Source organism: Bactrocera dorsalis, chromosome 2, assembly GCF_023373825.1.
Source record: "Bactrocera dorsalis isolate Fly_Bdor chromosome 2, ASM2337382v1, whole genome shotgun sequence".
In the NCBI taxonomy this organism is placed as follows: domain Eukaryota; kingdom Metazoa; phylum Arthropoda; class Insecta; order Diptera; family Tephritidae; genus Bactrocera; species Bactrocera dorsalis.
Genome location: NC_064304.1, coordinates 11,258,295 through 11,281,570, shown reverse-complemented (window position 1 = coordinate 11,281,570; position 23,276 = coordinate 11,258,295). Strand labels below are relative to the sequence as shown.

At 37.4% G+C, this 23,276-nt stretch overlaps 1 protein-coding gene across 4 annotated transcripts in view; it reads left to right on the top strand.

Annotated features, from left to right (window-relative positions):
- The window catches only part of LOC105227533 (signal transducer and activator of transcription B), a 56,193-nt gene that overhangs the window by 26,369 nt on the left and 6,548 nt on the right, over positions 1-23,276 (top strand). For 3 of the 4 annotated variants that reach the window (XM_011206905.4, XM_011206903.4, XM_049447170.1), the window contains exons 3-5: positions 17,611-18,149; positions 19,341-19,567; positions 19,633-19,829. In XM_011206905.4, the coding sequence (XP_011205207.2) occupies positions 17,611-18,149; positions 19,341-19,567; positions 19,633-19,829 (963 nt within the window). Of the gene's footprint in view, positions 1-11,677; positions 11,700-17,610; positions 18,150-19,340; positions 19,568-19,632; positions 19,830-23,276 lie in introns of those variants that run through there. The other variant, XM_049447169.1, reaches the window with a different exon arrangement.

Here is a 23,276-nt window from a genome sequence, read left to right as displayed (position 1 = left end):
GTTTTGAGAGAAAAATTGTTTAAAAGTAAATAAAGAAACCTTTTCTCTTAGAGGAAAATCTGAAATTAGCATTTTATCGTTATCAAAAACGAGCTTTCATGTCAAAATTGGACTATAAAACGAGTTACCGATATAAAGAAATATTTTCATTGTATAAACAACTGTGGGGGTTGGGTTCATGAATAAAAATATTAGGGTTTTTATATGTTGTCTTAATTACATCGCAGACTCAAGCTCAATTTAATACCGAACGCACTATGAAAGAATATCAGTGCTGAATTGGTGTGTGTTCTTAAGCGCCATGTTTTGAATTTTATCAAAGACTTTTCAAGACAATCTTTAAGAGTTTTTGCGTTCAAAAAGTGACAATGACTTGGCAGCAATACCTATGTAAATATTTCGACCAAATGAGGAACTAAAGACATTGAGCGCCGCTGCTAAGCTTAGGATAAGGATGAGGGTGGTAAGTGGAATGTGAAATAATCCCAGCTGTCTTTATGGTATTTGTGGCCTACTAATCTAACAATAGTGTTCAACATCGTTATTATCCAATTTACAACTATACTTCCTTATTTGCCTTGTAGAGCTCAAATATTTGAAATTATACCGAAGGGTGCAAGAGAAATCTGTAACCACAAAAAGTCTACGGGAATATCAGTTATACGAGTACTGCTGTTTGTTGCTTTAAGTACGAGAGGCATATGCCATATCTGTCATATAAAAAGAAAGCTTAATTTACGCGACTATAAATACCATTTTGACTTTTTAACTGTAATTAGAGCAATGTGTTGGAAAAATGGAAATACTATTTTACTTTAGTAAAATATGTTTTCATTTATTATATTTGGTCTTTACTGCCGCTCCTTGTATAACACCTATTTTATATTCTCCCCAAAAGCATTCCCGACCGAAATGCGTTGAAATGTGATTTATTTGCTTATTTGCTGTCTTTTGGCCATCGTGTTTGTTTAGTAGAACATCTGTCCACTTTTCAGACGTACAAGTATAACCAGTGGTTAGTCGGTAAAACATACAACCTTTTACAGTTTTATATCCCTTTGATGTGTCTGTCTGGTGTCTTTCGTGTTAGGGTGCGCACTTTACTGTCTTGGCGTTATTGTAATAGATATCCAGTGAAGTTTTCCTGTTTTGTTGTTGCTTTTTTGGAGTGACTTTCTTCGTTTTTTTCTGTATATGAGTATGTGTGGTTTATATTTCACAGGAAATATACACATCAAACTTTAATAATGCATCATATGGGTTTTACTTAAAGATATTACATTACATACATATATTTATGTATTTATATGTGAATGTATGAATAACATACATAAGTATAAGTAAAGCATAACGTCGCTAATTCCGCGTATGCTCGTGTTTACGTAATACATTTGCTAGTGCATTTCTGCATTCATATGTTATGCGTATGCAGTTTTCGCCAACCCTGTAGGTTGTTAATGAATAACTCTTGGTAAAGATTGGGACGAAGGCTAGTTTAATATGTAGCGGTAATTCGTTCAAGATAAATTCTATAAGAACCCCTACTGATTGTGTAAAATTGAATGAATTGAATGACGGTACGGTTAAAAACTACTTAAAGTGCGATAAATCAGTAACTAAATGAACCAGAGCCATGAAATTTTACTCTGAAGATGATATGAAAGGGCTTAATAGGAGCCGGGGTAAAAACTGAACTATGGGCGTGGCACAGCTCACTTTTAGGTGATTTACATATCTCGGGACCTGCCCTTAAACCACATTTGGTAGGTGATATTCTTCTCACATTCTTATGTAACAGTGCGAAAATGGGCGAAATTGGACTACAGCCTCCCCTACTTTCCATATAACACAATTTTAAATTCCACCTGATTCTTTCAATGAATATAAGAGAAACAAATTTGCACAAATAATGCCATCTTGTTACCAAAAATTGTCTAGACCCATCCAAAACTGCTCAAACCCCCAAATATAGGAAATGTGGACTCCTGTATCTATAGTTGACTTTGATGGAAAAAAACCCAGCGAACAATATTTTAGTATGTGGCATTTTATGTGTTATTGGCTAAAGTACATAAAATTGGGTCAATACTACCCCAAACTCTCATCTTCTTAATCGAATTTCTCGAACTTTGATTTTTGCAAGTTACAAGAGTATAAAATGTTCGCTTACATCCTAACTTTACTATAAAGATAAATAAATTCCTCGAGGTTTCGTTGAAATTTTATTAAACATATGTAAGTATTTAAAAACTATTTAGCTCAGTTTTGAACAACAGTCTTGTAGCTTTGTTTGAAAAATTTTGGACACAAAAAGCGTGTGTTGAAATATTACTCTCCTCTGTATAATTATAACAGTGCTAAATAAAGTAAGTAAATATAGCATATCTTCCTCCTTTCAATGGTTGTTCTAACTTGACACTATTCAGTGGGCATTAATGCGGTAAGGTTCAACGTCTTAGTGGATACGTAGCTGGTATTGGAAGAAGATGAGATATGTATAATAATCTCAACACTTCAACATAAGACAAAAACACCTCGGATCTCATACTATTAGACATCCAGATGAAATATACGTAGAAGGAATATAACTGAAACACCCAAGCATATTTTTTATAGATTCAGGGATTTTATGCCGATAGCTGATAACCAATTACAGGACTTTCTAGATTCTGAAAGGATTGTAACAGTCTAGGTGTGCTCTCGTCTATGCTGAGGGACTATACATTTAACCTGACCTTCTCTGGTTTAATGATGCCGATAAATTATTCAGAGATTAAGTTTTTTCTTCCTCCAGTTATGTTCACGTTTTTAGGGACTAAATGGTTGAATTATTATCAACGTCTTATTATTTCGATCAGTATTTGACAAATTTATCCAAGAGGTCGTTAGAAAATTTTAAGCCATTTCGTAGAAATTTTCCTCACTGGCTCTGAAAACAGCGTTTCGAGAATAACTCATTTTAAGTTTTAGGAGCCGATTACACTAAGTTCACAACTCCAAAACTATTTGTCGGATTAATATTCGAAATAATACTCCTCAATATTTATATGTTTGTATGCAATATTTAAAATAATTTTATGAAGTATCCAAATATCAATGTTCAAAAATGAACATATTGATAATGCACCATTGGTGATGATCTAATTACAAAAGGTGTACTTATAGTAAGCACTTGAAATGAACAAATCATCCAAATAAAGAAAGAACTCCTAAAAACATAAACGATTCTTGATCTACGGACATGCATACTATGTAAGTCAAAAGTCCAGAATTTCTCATACACATATCTATAAAGTATGCAAATACATTTCAATTATCTCAAGCCGCTTAGAAAAGTTTCCACTAGGAAACGAATCCCACATCTTTCTTTTCTTTTTCTTTTGCTTATTTTGCACACTCATAATGTTAAGTGGTGCTTTCAGATATGCAAAGAAAGAGCGCATGTGAAGTAATGCCAATAAGTCGAATGGAGTGGAGTGCTGAAGATAAATGCCATAGATTATGGCGGTTCTTCTGCGCGTCTAACAGCACTTGAAACGGTCAGCTTGTCGGCTATTTGCGGCGCACAACGGCAAAGCAAGTCAACTAATAACAGAATAATGGAAAGAAAACAATAATAACTATCTGAAAACTTTGATGGCTACACATTTCCATAATAATATGCATAGCACATATGTACATACAGATGTAAAATAAAGCAACGGCTCATGGAAAGGCAAGAAGAACAGTACGTGTTGCGTTACGTTAAGTTACAGCACTGACACCATAATTTCATTGCGGCATAAATCTTCAAATGCCATTAATGAAATGGAAAATGGAATGAAATACAACGCTACTCCATTGATGTTTCTCTTATTGTTGTTGATATTGCTATTAATAAATAATCGGCAAGCGAACACCAACGAATATCAGCTACATAACAGCGCTTATTGCGTATGGTCGTGTCGAGCCGAGGAGGTGTGTGTGGACGGTTGTCAGTCAGTGCCTGTGTGTATGTGGCTGGTTGTTTATTAGACTTCATTTTTTGCAAAAGAAAAAGAGAAATATATGAAAATGTGCGAGATATTTCGCCTCAATTTGAACCAACCGCCATCACAGCGCGTAGCAGGAAAGGGAAGTCTGTGCGAATACTGTGTATTGCATTTGCATATTTACATACCATATGTACGTATTTATATATGTATGTGTATGCACGTTCATCTGTGATGCTGTGGGAGCATGGCACAGCCAGTTTATGTGATCGTGTAGTGCTACGCCCGCTGGCAACAGCAATAAGTATTTTATTGTTATCAAGCTGTTGGTACAGATTACAAGAGCCATTCGGGATGTACATACATACATACATATGTATGTGTATATTGATGCATGTTATTATAGGTTTGATTAGGTCTATACGAAAAAGAGAGTTTTTGTACAATACAACCTTTTATTAATAGACTTAATTCTGAGGCCACGTTTCTTGGTTATTCTCGTCTTCTAAAGTAATCTTCACAGATCTAGTTATAGATAAAGAGTTCTAAAATATATCAGAATCTTTAGGTCTTTAGTTAAGAATCTTTGAGAAATCCCAAAAAATTAAGAAGCAATATGTTAGGAAATGGTTGGTTGGAGAGTTTTGTTGAAACCCTTTAAATGCTGATTTCAATAAACGAAAGACCGCCCAAACAAGGATTGAAATCAGGAAGTTGTTGTTGTAGCGACCGAAAACATTTTCCAATTACATTGAATGTTGTCCAGTTCACAGTCCATGACCGGTTAAAAGTCAGCCTTCAGTCTGGCAGTATACATAGAGCTTACTTTCTAGTGACCTAGAACGTGTTAAATAGGCTGAGTCTAATTTTCTTGAGAAAGCGTGGTCCAAAAGACATATACATTTGTACATACATATGTAAATATAAAAGAAACATTTCAAGTAAGAAGTATGAACAAGGAAAATGAGAGAGGTGAGATAGAAGGCAAGAGAGAAAATAAAACCACCAGTCATTCTTCCTTTTCGCTGTTTGCCAATTTGAGTTTCTAAAAGTCCTCCTGCTCCTGGCCTTTCCAACGGAGTGAAGGTTTTCCTGTGCTTCCCCCGGTGGGTACTGCGTTGAATACTCTCAGAACTGGAGGGTAACGCCGACTCATCAGATGTTGTCATCGTCCTTGCCTCTGTACCATAAAGCAGGACGGGGATGATGAGGGACTTGTAGAACTTGGTCTTTGTTCGTCGAGAGAGGACTTTACTTCTCATATGCCTTATCTGTCCGAAATAGCACCTGTTAGCAAGAGTTGTTCTGCGTTGGATTTCGAGGCTGACGTTGTTGTTGGTGTTATCGCTGGTTCTAAGATAGACGAAATTATCTACGACTTCGAAGTTACGAATATCAACAGTGACGTGTGAGCCGAGTCCCGAGTAGACGACTGTTGCTCTATTCAAATCCGCAGCTCGAATTATTCTCTCCAGAAGCAGATTGACGAATTTGCACGATAGGGAGTCCTTTACCTGAAAACTCGTTTGGTATCGAACGGCTCGAAGAGGTCCCTTTCGATCCTAGCAGAGCTTTTGGTATTGTTCAAAGTTAGTTTACACAGGGTTTGAGGGGATATCAAATTCACATTGTTGACACATTGAGGAAAATTTATAAGACCGCCGTTTAACAAAGAAAATCTGCTCAAAAGTATATTCAGAAGCAATTTGAAATCCATTTCACCTTGACGGATGTTATGATAAGGTCTCAAAAATCATATTTCAGAATTTAGAGAGTTTTTTTTCATTATTTTTTCATGACTGATGATTCATTTGTGTAAATCAGATATCGTTTAAATTATAGCTTTCATTGTCGTTTTTCGATTTCAGTTAATTTTTCATGAATTCAGATAAATTTCCCATGAAACTAAGCAAAAAAAACCGAAATAATAAATTTAAGAGCAGATCCATGTTCAAATGCCACGAAACAGATATCTATTTATGTGTATAGATAGATGTATGCCGGCTTGTTACTCCCCTAAATTATCGTTGTTGCTATGATTATTGTATTTTTGTCTGCCTTCCGTTGTCTCATGCCAATTTGAGAGGATAAGCGTCTTGTTCACATGAATTTTTACGAATGAACGACTTTGATGCCGCGTGACACGCGAATTCGTTAAAAGCACAAACGTATTGACTTCGGTGAATTAGTATGTGAGTGTGTGTTTAGACATGCAAACGCAAATTAAATATTTGTTCGAGTATGTACTTATGAACTCTGAATCTGTATATACCGTATAAACGTTTAAGTGCCGGGAGGCGGCAGTGTGACAAAGTCGAATTGTGCGCCAACCAATTAATTAGCATACAAAACTAATGTTTGAGATAGACATATTTATTAACTGGGAGTACATATGTATGTACATATATACTTATTCATATGATATTTGCAGTTACTCGTTTGTGTATGAGATACATTAGCGCCAATTAGATTGAGTTGAATTTGAATTTTGTACGTTACTCGACGACAGTTCAGTTTAAGTACAATTGTAGTTGGCCTGCTTAATAAATATGTGTGTGTACATATGTACATGCACATACATATGTATGTGTCTGTAAATGCGAAACTGCAAGATGTCTGAGTTGAGAAATAATGTGATTAAAGTGATATTTCGAACGACAAAAATGTATATCGCTTGAGAAATCACCGAATTCAATACAACAGAAAGAAATGTCGCAGACCCTATTAAATGTATACATTGTGACAAAAAAGCACCCCAAAATTGTAATTAAATTTCCCGAGTAAACGATATTTCAAAAAATGTATTTTGCTAAAGTGGTAGAACTGTCCTTAATTAATATGCCAAATAAGGTGGTTTTCCATAGGGACGCTATAAAAGTAGGCAGCGTCGAAAATTGGGTTCAGCTTCTGGACTTTCGTAGGCTCTTATTGAAAATCCCGTCAATCGAAGATATAACATTTCCTCACCTTTTTGGCAACTTGTGGGTTCCAATCCAACCGAACTACGCCATCTTGGCATCCAAGAATGATTAAAATCAATGTGAAGCGTATTCCAGTGAGGACGTTCTGTATCTACAGATAGAAATGATAGTCAAGGGGTTCAAGGTTTGGGCTATAAGATAAAACTTTCTCACCGGTCTCCACTCTTCGCAAGTTCGTTCAGCTAGAGCATGTTTGACATAAACTTCCACCAACATTCCACGACTTAAAGTGATGAAGAAGAACCCCTCGCATGCTTTCAATCACCAAGTTCGACATATTTGAATACAAAAATTCCAACGGTTGTTGCAAATATTTGACAAGCTGGCCGAATACTTGAAAATTCTAACAAACGGCTAACAGAAGGTTTCAAGACCGAAGCATACTCTTGTAGAACCCCCAGAGATGATTTCATACCAAAATTATGGAGAGATCACTTCTCCAGCCTGCTGAAAGGCAGTGAAAGCAGAACACCAGAAGATGCTGAACTCGATTTCCCATTCGATGACGATACAGCAGACGTTCCATTGCCGGCAATGAAGAAGTTCTCTCAGAACCGTTCGATTCCAAACGAGGTTTCAGACAAGGCGACTCCCTATTGTGCCACTACTTCAATCTACTTCTGGAGAAAATAATTCGAGCTGTAGGAACTGAGTAGAGAAGTAACAATCTGCTATAATAGTATACACCTGCTGACGTTCGTCGATTATATTTTTATCATTGGCTTCAACAACCGCGCCGTTAGTTCATGGGTGCACATATATTCATGGGAATATTTTGTAGTGAGACGATTTTGTGAAGGACTACAACTGAAACCATCATTTCTCTCTCTTTATTTTTGCCATCCGTAGCTGCTTGGAAAGATATATGCTTACACTTCTTTCAATTTTAGCATTATTCATTGAATAAGATTAGATGCTCTGAAAGTTAGGTTAGGTTCCCAGTCCAACGAGCTTTCCGGAACATTAGTTATTTTGGAAGAATCAGGTGTTTTCCATTCATAAAAATAAATAGTAAAAGTGAAGTATATTGTACATCAACTCTATCTTTTTTCGAGTCTTTTTTGCCACCAAACTTTACCTCTATCCCGATGTGTTAGCTTTCAGCCACACCTCTTGGAGCACAAAACTGAGCAATGTTGGATAAAAAGAGATTTCATTATGCACTTTTATGTGAATATTTCGCATAGTCAAGTCAAGTCAAGTCATACTTATACGTATGCATGCCTATAAAAGTTTTGTTTGTCATAAAGCTATTTACGGACATTCATGCATAATATCTCATCCATTTATGTTGTCATACAACTTTCTTCGGCTCATTAGCGGTATTCAAAACAATGGTATGACAATGATGAAACCAAAGCGAGCTCTGCGAGAAAGTCAAAACGATTGTGCATAAAATGCAAAGCCAAATGCGCCAGTCATAAGTGAATTGCCAATAAAATAGCATAATTATTAAATTTGCTTTTGCATGTCATAGGCAAACATTAGCAGCGTTGCATGCATTTGAGGACAATTTCAGAGTTAATCACGAGAAAATAGTATCGGACATTATTGGCGCATCGCATGCCAGCGCCGAGAGCTCCCACATTGTGTGCGTGCCAGTGCGGCTTCCTACAGCAGATAACAGTACATATACATGTACATTGTACATGCATCCTATGGTTTTACCGCTACTAACTCGTCGCTGAATTAAGTGCCTCGTGTTGCGCTATAAATTTAGCTGAATTCATGAGGAACGCATCAAATATCTGTCCAATCGTTCGAGTACTCGCGTCCATTACGGTTCATAATAATGCAAAATGGGCAATTAAATTTGTTATCTGCCAATTGAATGGCCTCACGAATATGCGCGACGTTTGAACTTTCGAGCGTGCAGGTGAAGCCACTCACCACTCAATCACCCACCACCGCTTCAGATATTCGCTTAACCACTTGGCTACCACATTGTAAGTATGCATGTGTGTGTGTGTATGACTGTCGTTAACAGTTAGTGATTGAAATTTGTTTACATGCAAGCACATAGGCACATATCGACACATGAATTCAAAATCCGACGTTGGCGCACTCACACGTGGAGGTATGCATATATTAGGGTGAGCCTATAAAAAATAGGCGTGTCATGAAGACACGCGATAGAAGTGAAACTGAATGATTGGATCGGCAAGGATTATGTAATTTTCTATGTTTGGAGGGAGAGGAATCATTTTAATCACGTGTCTTGATAGTAAATATTAATTTATTCATCATAATAATTATACTTTTTTCAAGATACAATAATATTAGTATGAATATGATGAATTAAATCTCAATCAGCTTCACCTTCATTCTCTGGTAGACTCTTCATGAACGAAATGATAGGTTTGTGGTAACTAAAATAGGTAATACTTTCCACGTCTCTGAAAGTATCAATATATTAGACCGTAGAATCACCGGATCATTCAAATCTCCGCTATGAGCTCCTAAGCTTTGGCAATTGAGGGTTGTTATTGATAAGCCTGGTCTGCTGATGAACTCTCGGAGATTGTCAGTCAAAGTTATCAATGGATTTGTTGATAATCTTCTAAATTCTGATTGTAGCTTGTCCATTGATTGAGCTTTTTTCCGTCCATGATAAAATTTGTTCTTTCTATCCTTTGCAACGATGTACAATCCTTGTATACTTGTGACGCGGGACAAGGCTACGTAAAGGAGTTGTTGTGAATGTGTCTTTTCGTATTCATAGACGATTTGATTAAACGTACCACCTTGAGACTTGTGGATAGTAATAGCACACGCTGATACCAATGGCAGATGATTTCTTTTGACGAAAATCGTTTTATTATTGTTCAAATATATCGTAGAAGTTCTTCGTGCAATGGGAACTGCCGTGTGGCTGATGTTGTTTGCTTGTATGAACGCAGCACTATCGTCCACACTGTCACGTAAGAGGTTAGCACGTGTTTGCCTCCGTTCCCTGCTATCTTGTTCAATTTCAGTTCTACTTTTTTTCCGTTTTCTATTCCGATCAATTCCTTCACTCGCCCGTTTTTTCTCCCGCCACGTTTTTGTCCTTTCTGCACCCGACTTCGGCATATTTGCACAAAACTCTCGATTTAAGTAATGAAGACACGCACGAAAACCAAATACGTTGCTTATAATCACTGTGTTAGAAACCAACAGCTGTTTTTCGCGATCGCGACGCCGCCTGAACGCAGTGAATGACATGAAAGACAGAAAGTCTTCCGTCTCATTCTCGCTCGATACACGAAGGCTTCTCACTCTCGCCCGCTAGACGAGACGTAAGGTAGTCCGTCTCACTCTCGCTCGATTCCCGGAGGCCTCTCACTCTTACTTACTACGTTAGAGCGAGCGTCACCAAAAAGGTTGCCGATCGAGATTTCAAAACCGTCCCATAAGAAGGTTTCACTTCAAAAATCGAATTTCTATCTCTTACGTCGACATCTTAAATTGAAAGCGTGCAAAATACAGCTTGTGAAAGGACTGAAACCGCTCGATCTACTCAAGTTACATCACTTCGCTCTGTGGGCTCTTTAAAAGTTTCGAGAAGATCCGAAGCTTACGAACCAAATTTTGTTCAGCGATGAGCTCCATTTCTGACTCAATGGGTATGTCAGTAAGACTATAAAGCACGCAGAGCTAAGTCTGGCGAATATGGTGCTTGCGGCAGAATATTGGTTGAAAATTTGGCAAAAACCAAGAGTTGTCGGGTTATAGTTCCGGGCTTTTTTAGGAATTCGAAGAACAACCCACCTCGATAATCGAAGAAAGCTATCAACATAACCTTGATTTTTGAGCTTGCTTTGTGGTTTTTCAGCTTCGGCTCACCTTTGTCACGATATTCGGCCGATTGATCGTTTGTTTCCGGGTTGCAATCGCAGATCCAAAGCTCATCGCCAGTAATATTTGTGTCATGATATTCTGATAATCGGAAAGCATTGTTTCACAGACTTTAACGTCACTCTGTTTATCGAAAAAGTTTAGTAATTTTGGAACCATTTCATGCTTTCACTTTTCCTTTACCCAAATGTTCTTTCTAAATGGTTTTTTCCGATCCGTCCGATATTCCAACGATGTCAGCTGTCTCTGACTGTTAAGCGTCGATTCTCAAGCATCAACTTCAATATTCAGTTAATGTTGATGACCGCCTTGGACGTGGTTCAGTAGCATTTCTTTGTATATACTTCGATATTATTTTATTTTGGCTCACCCTACTTCATATATACATCTATGTACGAGTCCTCACCTGTCGGCCAGTTTAAAGCCCACTGCATTGAGCACTCATTGAAATGAAGATAAATGGCTATAACTGTGCTTTTTAACTATTTCCATTCATTATTTTATTTTCATTGCTTCTTTTTGCCACACATTCCCCTCTATCTCTCTCCCTCTCTCTCTCTGTCGCTTGACGTCAAGTGGAGTGGCTTTTATTTTCAAATTGTAATTAAATAGTTAGTTTCCAATGGTTTATTATCGCTGTCGTTTGGTAACTGGAAATGAAATCGTAATTTGTTGACGGTCAAATGCAATTTAGATTAGTGAAATACGGCAGCTCGACGTTCGTTCGGCTCTGTTCGGTTTGCGTGTGTGCAAAGCTGTGTGTGTGCGGAAAAACAGTAATTTTAATTAATTGCTAATTTAATCGATAAATGACAATAACGGACTTATATCTGTATTTAAGTGGTTTTATCATTGTTTTTTGCAATTTTCTTTTTGCGTCGCTGTCAGCTGTCATGTGAAGTGCAGTTATGTAAGTCATTGCTATTGTTTTCACATGACTGCTCGAAGTTTTTACGTAAAGACTTAACATGCATGCGAATTGCAAATACCGTTGGCTTTTGATAATATTTTAATTTGATTTACCGATTGGTTTTGTGGTATAATTCTCATATTGAACTGCTATGTATAAGTATTTCGAGTCTTAATACAACAGTTTATTTGCAAAAAATATAGGGAAATCTCATCGACATCTATAATGATAGGTTTTTTCTTATGGGATCAATATAAACGTTTATAAAGAGAAAAATTCTCATAACATACGTACAAAATTGATACACGCATAAGGTAAATGTAAGTGTTTGTATTTCGTATTCTTGTATATTCACAACTACCCGAATACATACATACATATATCCGAGTATTTCGGAAATAATAATGATGCTATTAGATCAAACCAGCTAGTCTTTTTTATTTTCCGAAAACCAGTAATTTCTGTTGCTGCTGTACGTAAGGAGCTGGAAATGCCGTCCCACAGTTTCCTTACACCGAGTTGCTGATGAGTCTCTCAGATATCAGAAGTAGAAGTCGAGTAGAAATTCGTTCGGCTGTCTGTTGTGATTGCAGCTAATCGACGTCGAAGCTTGTTTTTGTTGACGTGCGCTTTTTACTGCACAGAGGCGGGTGCGTATCTTAGCTGCAACAAGATAAACGTTCAAGTCGATGTTAGGACCTCAGAGCGTACTCACGTCTAAAACACTGGAGACATGTCTACCGTCTATCGCGACATGATCGATTTAGTTGGTGGCTTTTTGATCCGGAGACAGCTAAGTAGTTGGATGAATTTACCGACCGTTTTGTCGAAGATACCACCAAATATGCCCACCCTCGCGTCAAAGTCGACAAGTACGAAGTGCTTATAGGAGACATCTTTGACCAAATCATATTTCTCTTCCGTCGGCGGATGGGCGCAAAGAACTTCGCGGATTGTGGCTAGACGTTCATTCACCGGCGTGAATGTCAGCACTCGTTGACGGAGTCTCTCTCCTACCGCGTATCCCATATCGAATTTGCGCTCCTTTATGTGGCCACTATAGTAAATGTCACAGGAAACTACTGTTCTTGTCCGGTCTATCATATTTCTTGGATGGTGGTGGTGTCAGCCTTTGCTTTTACGAGAACATCGACCAGCTGGGCAGCGGCACCTTCCCAATCAAGAGACCAGACATGCCCTTAAATTGTAATCCTTAAAGCTTTCGCAGTGGTCGGCATCATCCGAGGTGTGTTAGCCCAAACGCCATTACCAACCGAGCTATGTCCGAAGGTTCTATATGTAAATTCTCCTGTAGCCAGTAGTCATCGCACCGATTTTCTATGCTGCGGAGATAGCAGTTCACATTGGAGAGTTCTTAAAGGTTTTGTCTGTGTCCAAGGTTGTCTCTCGCGTTTTCAGCAGGGGTAGTTGAATTTCCGTACGCCTGTCCACCATACTACTGCATGAGGAAGTTGGGTTGTTTTTTGCCTGCCTTCGGTATGAAAACTACCTTAGCCTCTCTCTATGAGTGTGGCACAATGCTGAACTTCATGCATTGGATATACATATATGTATGTAAGTAGATGTGTTAAACATTTCTAATAATTTACAAGAGTACAAATGAAAAAAAAAATTATATTTAATTTAAGCTTTTATCATCTTGCTCGATTCCCAAAAAAATATGATTGTTAATGTCATAAGCCCTTTGTACTTACATACATAGGTATATATGAAAACCGGTGCCTATATTTAAATGCATATTTATACACAGTCAGACCTGGTCATAAGCATGCTTATACCTATATATCAAAATAAATTGAATGCCTTGCCGCAATGACTCACACATTCCTACGATTTCTTGCACCCAACGTAAGGCAAAAAGCTGGTCGAGCCAGTTCCAGCGCGCAAACGCAGCAAGCACGTGTGAATCATCGCGAAACAAGCTTTAGAAATACGATTTGTCTAAATAGATTCAGTATCGTTTGTTCACAACAAAAACGATATAAGGTAAAAATATTTTGAAATTAGAGCTGATTATCACAACATAACTACTAAAGCTTTAAACCTCCAAAATGCATACCCTTCCCCACCAGAACGGCCGTCGCTTCAATGCTGACAAACTTTGCGAAGAATAACAACACACAATTAACGCCATTAGCAGTGTTTACTAACGATATAAGCGAGTGTTAACACGCCCATTTCCAGAAAGCGAAATTCAGCAATCAAAATGTGTGTGAAATAAGACTCTTAAACACAAGCTTACATATGTACATATATCCAATAATACATAATAGTGTTGTTTTTGCTTGTAGATACACATGTACGCTTGATTTGTGAGCATTATTGCATGACTTATTGCCGCTTAGCAATGGGTTAATAGCAAATTTACCGCTATTGGCATTTGATAGCGCTACTAAGTATCGCATTTCTCACGTCAATCCAATTTCCAATTCACATTTTCGTTGCACTCATAGGCAAATTCGCTGATTTATAAACAGTAGCTGTTACCTTTACACACACATACCTTCATGAGTATGTTTAGCCATTAGTATATACTATATTTATTTGCTTAGGGGCTGAGTGCAAAAATATCCGCTAATTAGCACATTGCTTTTGTGTGTGTGTTAGTGTGTTTACACTTTCCGCTAAACACGTTGGTAATTGTTGCGATTTGATCGGTAATTGACTGAACGGAATCCGATTTCTTAATCCACCAGGAAACGATTATGACAGGAATAGGTGAACAAAAAATAAGAAAAAGTTAACTTCGGTTGTTATATTACCTTTAATAAATACAAAAGATTCCTCATAAGAACTTTATTTTGATACTACTACATGCTACAATAATCCGATCTGAATAATTTCTTTTGAGATTGCACCATGGCACCATGGTAATAATCCGTGCCAAATGTTGTGAAGATATCTAGTTAAATGAAAAGGTTTTCAATTGATTCCGATCGTTCAGTTTGTATGATAGCTATATGGTATTCAATATTCAATTAATGCGCAGCTTTTTGGAGAGGAAAGAATGTGTGCAAAATCTCAGATCGTTATCGCAAAACCTGAGGGTTTCATCAGCACTTTTTTTTTGAACTATTAATTTTATTTTTTCAGTCCCGTCACGAAATTTCCTTGGAAATATCTTAAAAAAAAATCCCTAAAGATTTTAGCCTTTAATATTAACATTAAGAACTGGACCAAGGCCTGTAAAAATTGTCCATAGAATATACACTAAAATCGTTAGTCGTCGCAGGTCTCCCAGCACGGTTTTCATCAGCGACCCCTTCCCACCCATCCAAAAAGGCCTGGTGCCACCGAAACACACCACTTCTTGCTAAAACAAAATCTGGATAAGCCTGTTTGATAATATCAAACGTCTCTATTGCAGATTTACGGAGTTTCACATAGAATTTAATCGCATACCTCTGCTCTAACGAACACTGCATTTTCGGATTGCGCCATTCACAGAAACACGTCGCGCGAAAATGTTTGTCCTGACTCTTCAGGTGCTCCGAGACGACTGGCCAGCTCGTTCATTTGCTAGGAATGCTCTCTACCGAATCCAGTCGGTGTGCGCTCGCTCCGTAGTACAGTCGCGACGGAAGAAAATCAGTTATATTACTTTCCGGACAAACCCTATAGGAGAAGGGGGTAGGGGTACAGGGAATGTATTGGCCTGATTTTACCTTTTTTTCACACAAATGTACACTTTTATTAGAAACACATTCATTCTTAATTTTAATAATATACTATCTCAAAGTTTAACGTTATTTGTGCTAAAAAATCAGCCATAAGCTCTGACGTCCACATATTTGGTATCTGGAAACTTGAAAAGTTATGCTCCAATTTCTACTATTTTTGAACATGAGATGACTAAGACTTGACTTAAAGGCAGTATTTTTTTGCTTTCAGCTTTATTTGTGGAATTTAAAATTTTGATATTAGGGATGTTGGCCTTTATTTTCATCACATAACATAAATTTGGCTGAAATTTGTCAAGTAGTTTTTGCGGTATAGAATTTCACCCAAAGTTATATTTTCATAATATTTAAAGACGTGCTGTCAGGACTTCCTCATAGCAAGTTTGGTTGAAATGGCTTTTGGGGTTTGTGAGATAAGCATCTTCTATCTAAAGGGTGATTTTTTAAGAGCTTGATAACTTTTTAAAAAAAAAAAAACGCATAAAATTTGCAAAATCTCATCGGTTCTTTATTTGAAACGTTAGATTGGTTCATGACATTTACTTTTTGAAGATAATTTCATTTAAATGTTGACCGCGGCTGCGTCTTAGGTGGTCCATTCGGAAAGTCCAATTTTGGGCAACTTTTTCGAGCATTTCGGCCGGAATAGCCCGAATTTCTTCGGAAATGTTGTCTTCCAAAGCTGGAATAGTTGCTGGCTTATTTCTGTAGACTTTAGACTTGACGTAGCCCCACAAAAAATAGTCTAAAGGCGTTAAATCGCATGATCTTGGTGGCCAACTTACGGGTCCATTTCTTGAGATGAATTGTTGTCCGAAGTTTTCCCTCAAAATGGCCATAGAATCGCGAGCTGTGTGGCATGTAGCGCCATCTTGTTGAAACCACATGTCAACCAAGGTCAGTTCTTCCATTTTTGGCAACAAAAAGTTTGTTAGCATCGAACGATAGCGATCGCCATTCACCGTAACGTTGCGTCCAACAGCATCTTTGAAAAAATACGGTCCAATGATTCCACCAGCGTACAAACCACACCAAACAGTGCATTTTTCGGGATGCATGGGCAGTTCTTGAACGGCTTCTGGTTGCTCTTCACCCCAAATGCGGCAATTTTGCTTATTTACGTAGCCATTCAACCAGAAATGAGCCTCATCGCTGAACAAAATTTGTCGATAAACACATTTCGAACCGAACACTGATTTTGGTAATAAAATTCAATGATTTGCAAGCGTTGCTCGTTAGTAAGTCTATTCATGATGGAATGTCAAAGCATACTGAGCATCTTTCTCTTTGACACCATGTCTGAAATCCCACGTGATCTGTCAAATACTAATGCATGAAAATCCTAACCTCAAAAAAATCACCCGTTATTAGATGACGAGGCCCTCCAACTTTTTTAAAAAGTTTTCAACCACGGAACCAGAATATGAAGGGAAATAGCAGCACACTTCTTATTCAATATTTTTTTGACGAAGCCACTAGTTCAAATAGGCCGGAACTACTGTATTTTTGGAATATCTTTCCTCAATGCATATCAATTTCACTCAACCCTTCCTCTATTTGCTTAAGTATTTATAGTAAGACAGGAAGGCTTTAAAAATAATCTAGACATGAGGCATATGTTTTTATTACCGTGAAAAGTTCAAAGTGCCGTCACTTTTTAATAGCATCAGAAATGAGTTCCGAATGTGGAAAGCTGAGCCAAAAATAGCGCAGGCGTTATGCTTCTTCTTGCACTCCATAGGCTTAGGCAGTTTATAAATGCAGGGCACCTAATATGGAATTTAGATGAATTATAGTAATGCAGTTGCAATAGATGCGCCCACTTTCATTACTTTAATACCGAAAAGGGAGCTTAAAACTCGATAAAAAAATGCAGAGACTTTTAAGTGAAAATAAAAAATGCAAAGCGAAATTAATGATGGCTCATTCGTGACATCACTGCGCGGCAATCACATCATTCACTTCATTTCTACGAATATATACATTTGTGTCTCTGTAGATATGTATGGCACAAGCATTGGCATTGAACGAACGCCGCTTTGTTGTCCGCGATTCAATGCCGAGTCGTAATTTCGATTGCGATTACCTAATTTTTGCAACGCGCGATTGCACTCGCTGAATACCAAATGCTCTATAATACATACCACGCCCATACAAATAGTACATCACTTTGCAAACTTTCAAGCAATTTCCATTTCCTCTAATTACAGTTATGAACGAGTCGAATAAACGCAAGAAACTGAAATCACGCACAGCAACTGTACCTAGTGGCGGCGGTCAAGGTCATGCCCATGCCGATGGCTATATGAAGGATCACTTAGACGCCTGGCTGGAGACTTGTCTCAAGGATGCCTCCAATGCACAGTTATCCTCCTCATCAGAGTTCTTAGATTATAATCCAATGCCCGCGGGTACTGGCAGTGGCGGCGGCGGCGGCAGTGGTGGTATTAATACAACAAATCCGCAAAAATTCCTACAACAACAAATGCAGCAACGTCATCAACAAAGCCAGCAACAACAGCGTGAGCAGCAGCAGCAACAACAACAGAATCAAGCGTATTTGTCCAATAACAGTTTGAATAACGCCAATCAACAGCCGCCATTTTCTTATATACAACAACAACAACACCAACAACAGCATTCGCCACAAATGCAACAACAGCAATTTGGTTTGCGCTCGGGTCCAATGTCATTTTCCGGCGGTTATACGGGCGGTGGCAGTGGACCCTTCAGCCAAGGTTTTCAACGGGTGAGTGGTACTAGAGCTTCTTACTGTATCATAAAGCTTTCATTGTCAGTAAGCAGGAAGCAGGGATTGAACAAAGGTCGAACGGAGCTAGAAAAAGTCTCTGAAACGATCTTAGAAGAATTCTTCAATCCCAAAATGATTCAGAACTCCTTCTTCTAGCGACAAGATATTGATATTGTTACGAGAAATTCCTGTCAGACATTTAAAATTAATAGAAATGATGGCTCAACGTAAACTCATAATTATAATGAGCTATACTCTTCTTACTTGCAATTTTTATTTATGTAAGCGTTCACTCTAAAATGCTCCAGGTTACTAAAACGATGGGCCAAAAGGTTCTGAGTGATTCATTGCTCTCTCTCTCTTTGTTTGCTAAAATCTGTGAGGACCATGACAAAGAGAACACTTAACATTCTAAGCGTCCAGGTTATAGAGAGAAAGCCGGAGGACTGGCGTGGACTCATCCTTTTAATCCATCCATCAATTTATTGATATTATGCATTATAAATTATTGCCGACCACCGGACCTCCTTCAAAACTCCGGACCCGGGGAAATAGTCCCCAATTTTACCTCTCTTTCTTTCACTGCTAAAGTTATCTTGATCACGTCTCTCTCAACAAATATACAAGTCGAGTCAATTCGGCGCCGTTGGCAGCAACTCGCACTGACGTATGGAACGACTTGGCGCATTTTACGTCGAGATCCCAAATCGAAAGCATACAAATACAGGTCAGGGCCTCTTGCTAACCCACTATTTTATTAATGAAATTTAATTTTGGGCCCGTCGATTGGCCTCCAAGACCATGTGATATCAGACCGTTAAATCTTTTCCTGCGTGGATATATAAAGTCGAAAGCCTATGCGGACGAACCCGCTCCGATTCAGGCCTTGGAGCAAAACACGACATTCGCCAGTTTCCAGTCAAAATGCTGAAATGAGTCATCGAAAATTTGACTCAACGGATAGACCATCTGAACTTGAAAGAGATAGTCGAGCTGAGACCTCGAAAGAAACATGAAAGCAACTCTTGTTTGTTGGTTCTGAAACATTTTAGCATATTCGCTTTGAAAAAAAGAAAATATTTTGCTTTTTTTGTAATGACATAGTTAAATATTCTAACTTCATTCCATGTCTCGGGTCTTTCGTAGAGAATTTTATATTTAAAACTCTCATTTCCGCTGCTCTTTCAGAATGTGCCAAATTACATGAAACAATCTCACTACAACAACCGCTACTCCATGATGTTCCCACATAGCGGCATGGGACCGGGTCCTGGTGGTTATTATCAACAAACCGATGCCCAAGACTTCGCCAGTCTGCCGCCAATAGTAAATATGATGGGCGGTTCATCGGAAATGGAAAATAACTCGACAGATGTGCTCGACGGCAGTGGCAGCAATCCGAATATTAGCAGAGGGTGTGTAAAATATATTGAATTTTGTCGTTTATGCACATTTTCTTCCATATTTGCGTCTCCTCCAGTTTCCGTTTCAGCGATCCTTGCCTGCTGAATCCGTCCGATAATGACTCGAAAGTGAGCGGCCAAAATACACCCGATCGTCGTAATCAATTGCCGAGCGATTTGGAGAATAATAAATTCTTCGCTGCTCTAATGGAACAGATTAATCTATTGCACGAAACTAATACGAAAATTTGCCGAAATCTACACGAAACAAAAGGTGAGCAATTAAATGTTTTATGTTTGATTACAAGCATACACGGGTGTACTATATATTTGTATAATACATAGATTTTTATTTAATATTAGCAACAACACACAGATGTTTAATTTTAGCTTTACTCTTTGTTAGTTTCTTAATTTTATATTTATTTATATGTATATGTAGAGTTAAATAATTTGTTTCTACTTTTTTATTTGTGGCACAGTATTACCTTGTAAGCCGCTAATTATACTTAGTTAATTGCTCAGAACTAATTTAGTAGGTTTTCTACTTCAATTTAATGAATGCTTTCATTAATGTCATTGTAGGCTTTCAACTTTTATTTGCTCAGCACTTCTGAATCAATGTATAAATATTCCTATATAATAAGTATACTTTAAGCACAAATGTTTATTGAATTCCGATTGTACAGTAGTTCAACGAGTTGAGTAAAATTAATTAGAATTCAAGCACATTTTCTTGAAATACTAAGTAAGTCAAGTTGTACTTCGACAAAAGTGTTTTTACTCGCACGTACTTGTAACATATTATCGATTATATGTATTGTATGTTGTATTGATTATTTTCATAATTTTTTGTATAGTGAAGCCATATTCTGGCCGATCGAATTGAAAAACTGGTGATCCATTTTGAGCTTCCGTGATTTTTTAAAGAAAAAAACACAGAAATTTCAAATTTAATAGAGAATGTTTATTATCATTCGAAAGAACATTCTTTCGCATTTATTTTTTTGAAGATTATCTCATTCAAATGTTGGCCGTAGCTACGTCTTAGATGGTTCATCCGTTGAGTCCAATTTTCGATGACTCGTTATAGCATTTCGACTGGTAACTGGCGAATGACATGGATGATGTTTAGCTTTAAGACCTGAGTCGAAGCGGGATTGTCTGCATAGGCTATAAACTTAACATATCCCCACAGTAAAGTCTAACGGTGTGATATAATACGATCTTTGTGGACAATCGACCGCCCCAATAATGAAGTTATCTGCTTCCCGAAGTGTTCTCTCAATAAAACCATTGACCAGATGACGCCGAGATCACGATTATCAATTTTAGGCATCAAATAATCGGTTATCATGGCGCATGAATTGTCTTCATTGACGGTTACGTTCTCACCGGCATCACTTTTGAAGAAATATGGAGCGATGATTCCACCGGCGCACAAACCACCGTTGTTTTTTTTTTTTTGGATGAAAGTGAAGCCCTTGAATCTCCTCAAATTGTTCTTCGTCTCAAATGCGGAAATTTTGCTTGTTTACATTCCCATTGAGCGAGAAATGGGCCTCAGCGCTGATCAAAATTTGGCTCAAAACGTCGGATCTTCTTGGAACTTTTCAAGAGGCCATACCGCGGAGCGATATCGCTTGGGAAGTTCGAGAGGCTTTAGATATTGCATAAGCTGTATTTTTTATGCTTTCAATTTAAGGTCTCGACGTAAAATGCGCCAACTCGTTCCATATGTCAATCCGAGTTGCTGCGAACGGCGCCGAATCGACTCTCCATGGTCTTCGTGGATCAGGTTTTCTTCACTGCTTGTTGTGCGTGATCTACTCGATCAGATATTATCCAATAGTGAATGCTGGGTTTAGAGATCGTTGATAGTGTTGCGAATAGTACGCCTGAAATACATTATTTAGAGAACGTGAATTTTCTTTTATCCAAAAAATTGTGCAGATACTGGAACAAGTAATAGATCGAAGGTGCCAAGTCTGGACAATGTGAAGGATTTGTTAGCTTAAGCTTTACGCGAACCATCAAACTTTTATGAGGTCTCGCATTATCCTCGTGGAACGCTATACCTTTTCTACAAAAGCTCAAAATAAACCATTTCTTTGAAATTCCACCAAACTTACAAAGTAATATATTTTGTGACTATCGGTCTTCGAAATGGTTTGAGCTGTTTCATGCTTTTTAGACCATGATCTCTTCATAATTAGATCACTGTTTTGACGTTTGATAAACAATTTCCAGTCATTAATGCGACCAAGTTTTTCTGAAAAACATGAGGAACTGATACGATAAACTTCAAAATTAATCCTGGACGTTTCATGTGCTTGTGGTCGGTTGCGCTAGACAAACTTAAGCTTTGGGCATTCTCTCAAGTTGTTATTCAATGATTTTCATCGGGTAATAACTTTATTTTCTCCACATCGGCTTCAAGAGTCCTTCCAGGACACGGTGCAATTGAAATTGTTGGAACGAAATTTTGTAAACCAATTCTATAATTTCTATAATTTATATAACGGTAAAGAAGTTAAGTGTGATGTTGGCTGCGAAAAATTTCAATAAGATCAGCTGTTGTCATCAAATGAAATTACTTAGTAAACGACCCAATAACTAAGGTTTTCTTTCCGGTAAAAATACTTTGCTAAATATGCCAAGATTTGAATCTGAATGATCAGTTTATATGAGAACTATATGCTATAGTGGTCCGATATCGGCAATTTTAGATCGATATCTAAAAAACTGAGGGACTAGTTTGTGTGTATATAGGTAGTCCACCTGGGACTTCGTGGAAACTTAATACGCTTTTTTCAGGGCATAAAAGGAAGTTCATGGGAAGATGAAATTGTCGCAGGGTTAGGTCAGGAGAACGATCTTGGGTGCGCCTTACAAAAACTGAAAAACGAATTAGATTTAGAGTAGAAGCAATATTTAATGAATTAGTAAGCGTATTTATCAGAATATTACATACATAGTTACCACCTTAGCTAATGGAATAAGCAGCTCCTTTATAACGATATAGTTCAAAATTTTCAAAGTACTTGTTGTATAGAGGTCGGTGAGTTAAAGCTGTGTTATGTGCTATTCGGATAAAATCTCACCATAATGTTTGATGAAAGAGATTTTAAAACACTATGAAACGCCTTGATTTTTTATCTCTGGCATGTAAAAATAAAACAATATTTATAAGGAATAATATCGAAAAAATTTAGTAAAATTGTAAAGAAATTTACAGTTAATCTACAACAATAAAAATTTAATTATTTTTAATAAACTGAAAGAGGTTTGCTACAATGGAACTCTTGGCTCTTATCTCGTTTTGCAATTGTCTTTTCTGATCTTAGACTTACATTAAAAATTCTTTATCTCACATTAGCAAAGATAATTTACGAATGCAATAGTAATTACGGCATAGTTATTTAGTCAATTTTTATATTACCTTGTACATATGGTATGGTATATACTCATACAATATATTAGGGTGGGTGAAAAAAAAATTCGCTTGATATTCTGATAATAGTACTTACGGCATAGGTTTTTGTTTACTTTTTATACTACGTTGTAAATATTATATACTCATACAACATATTAGGGTGGTCGAAAAAAAATTTTTTTTTTCGTTTTATATTCTGAAAAATACTAGTTACGACATAGTAGTTATTGTATTTTTATATTATGTTGCATATATGGTATGTACATATGTATCTACTCATACAAC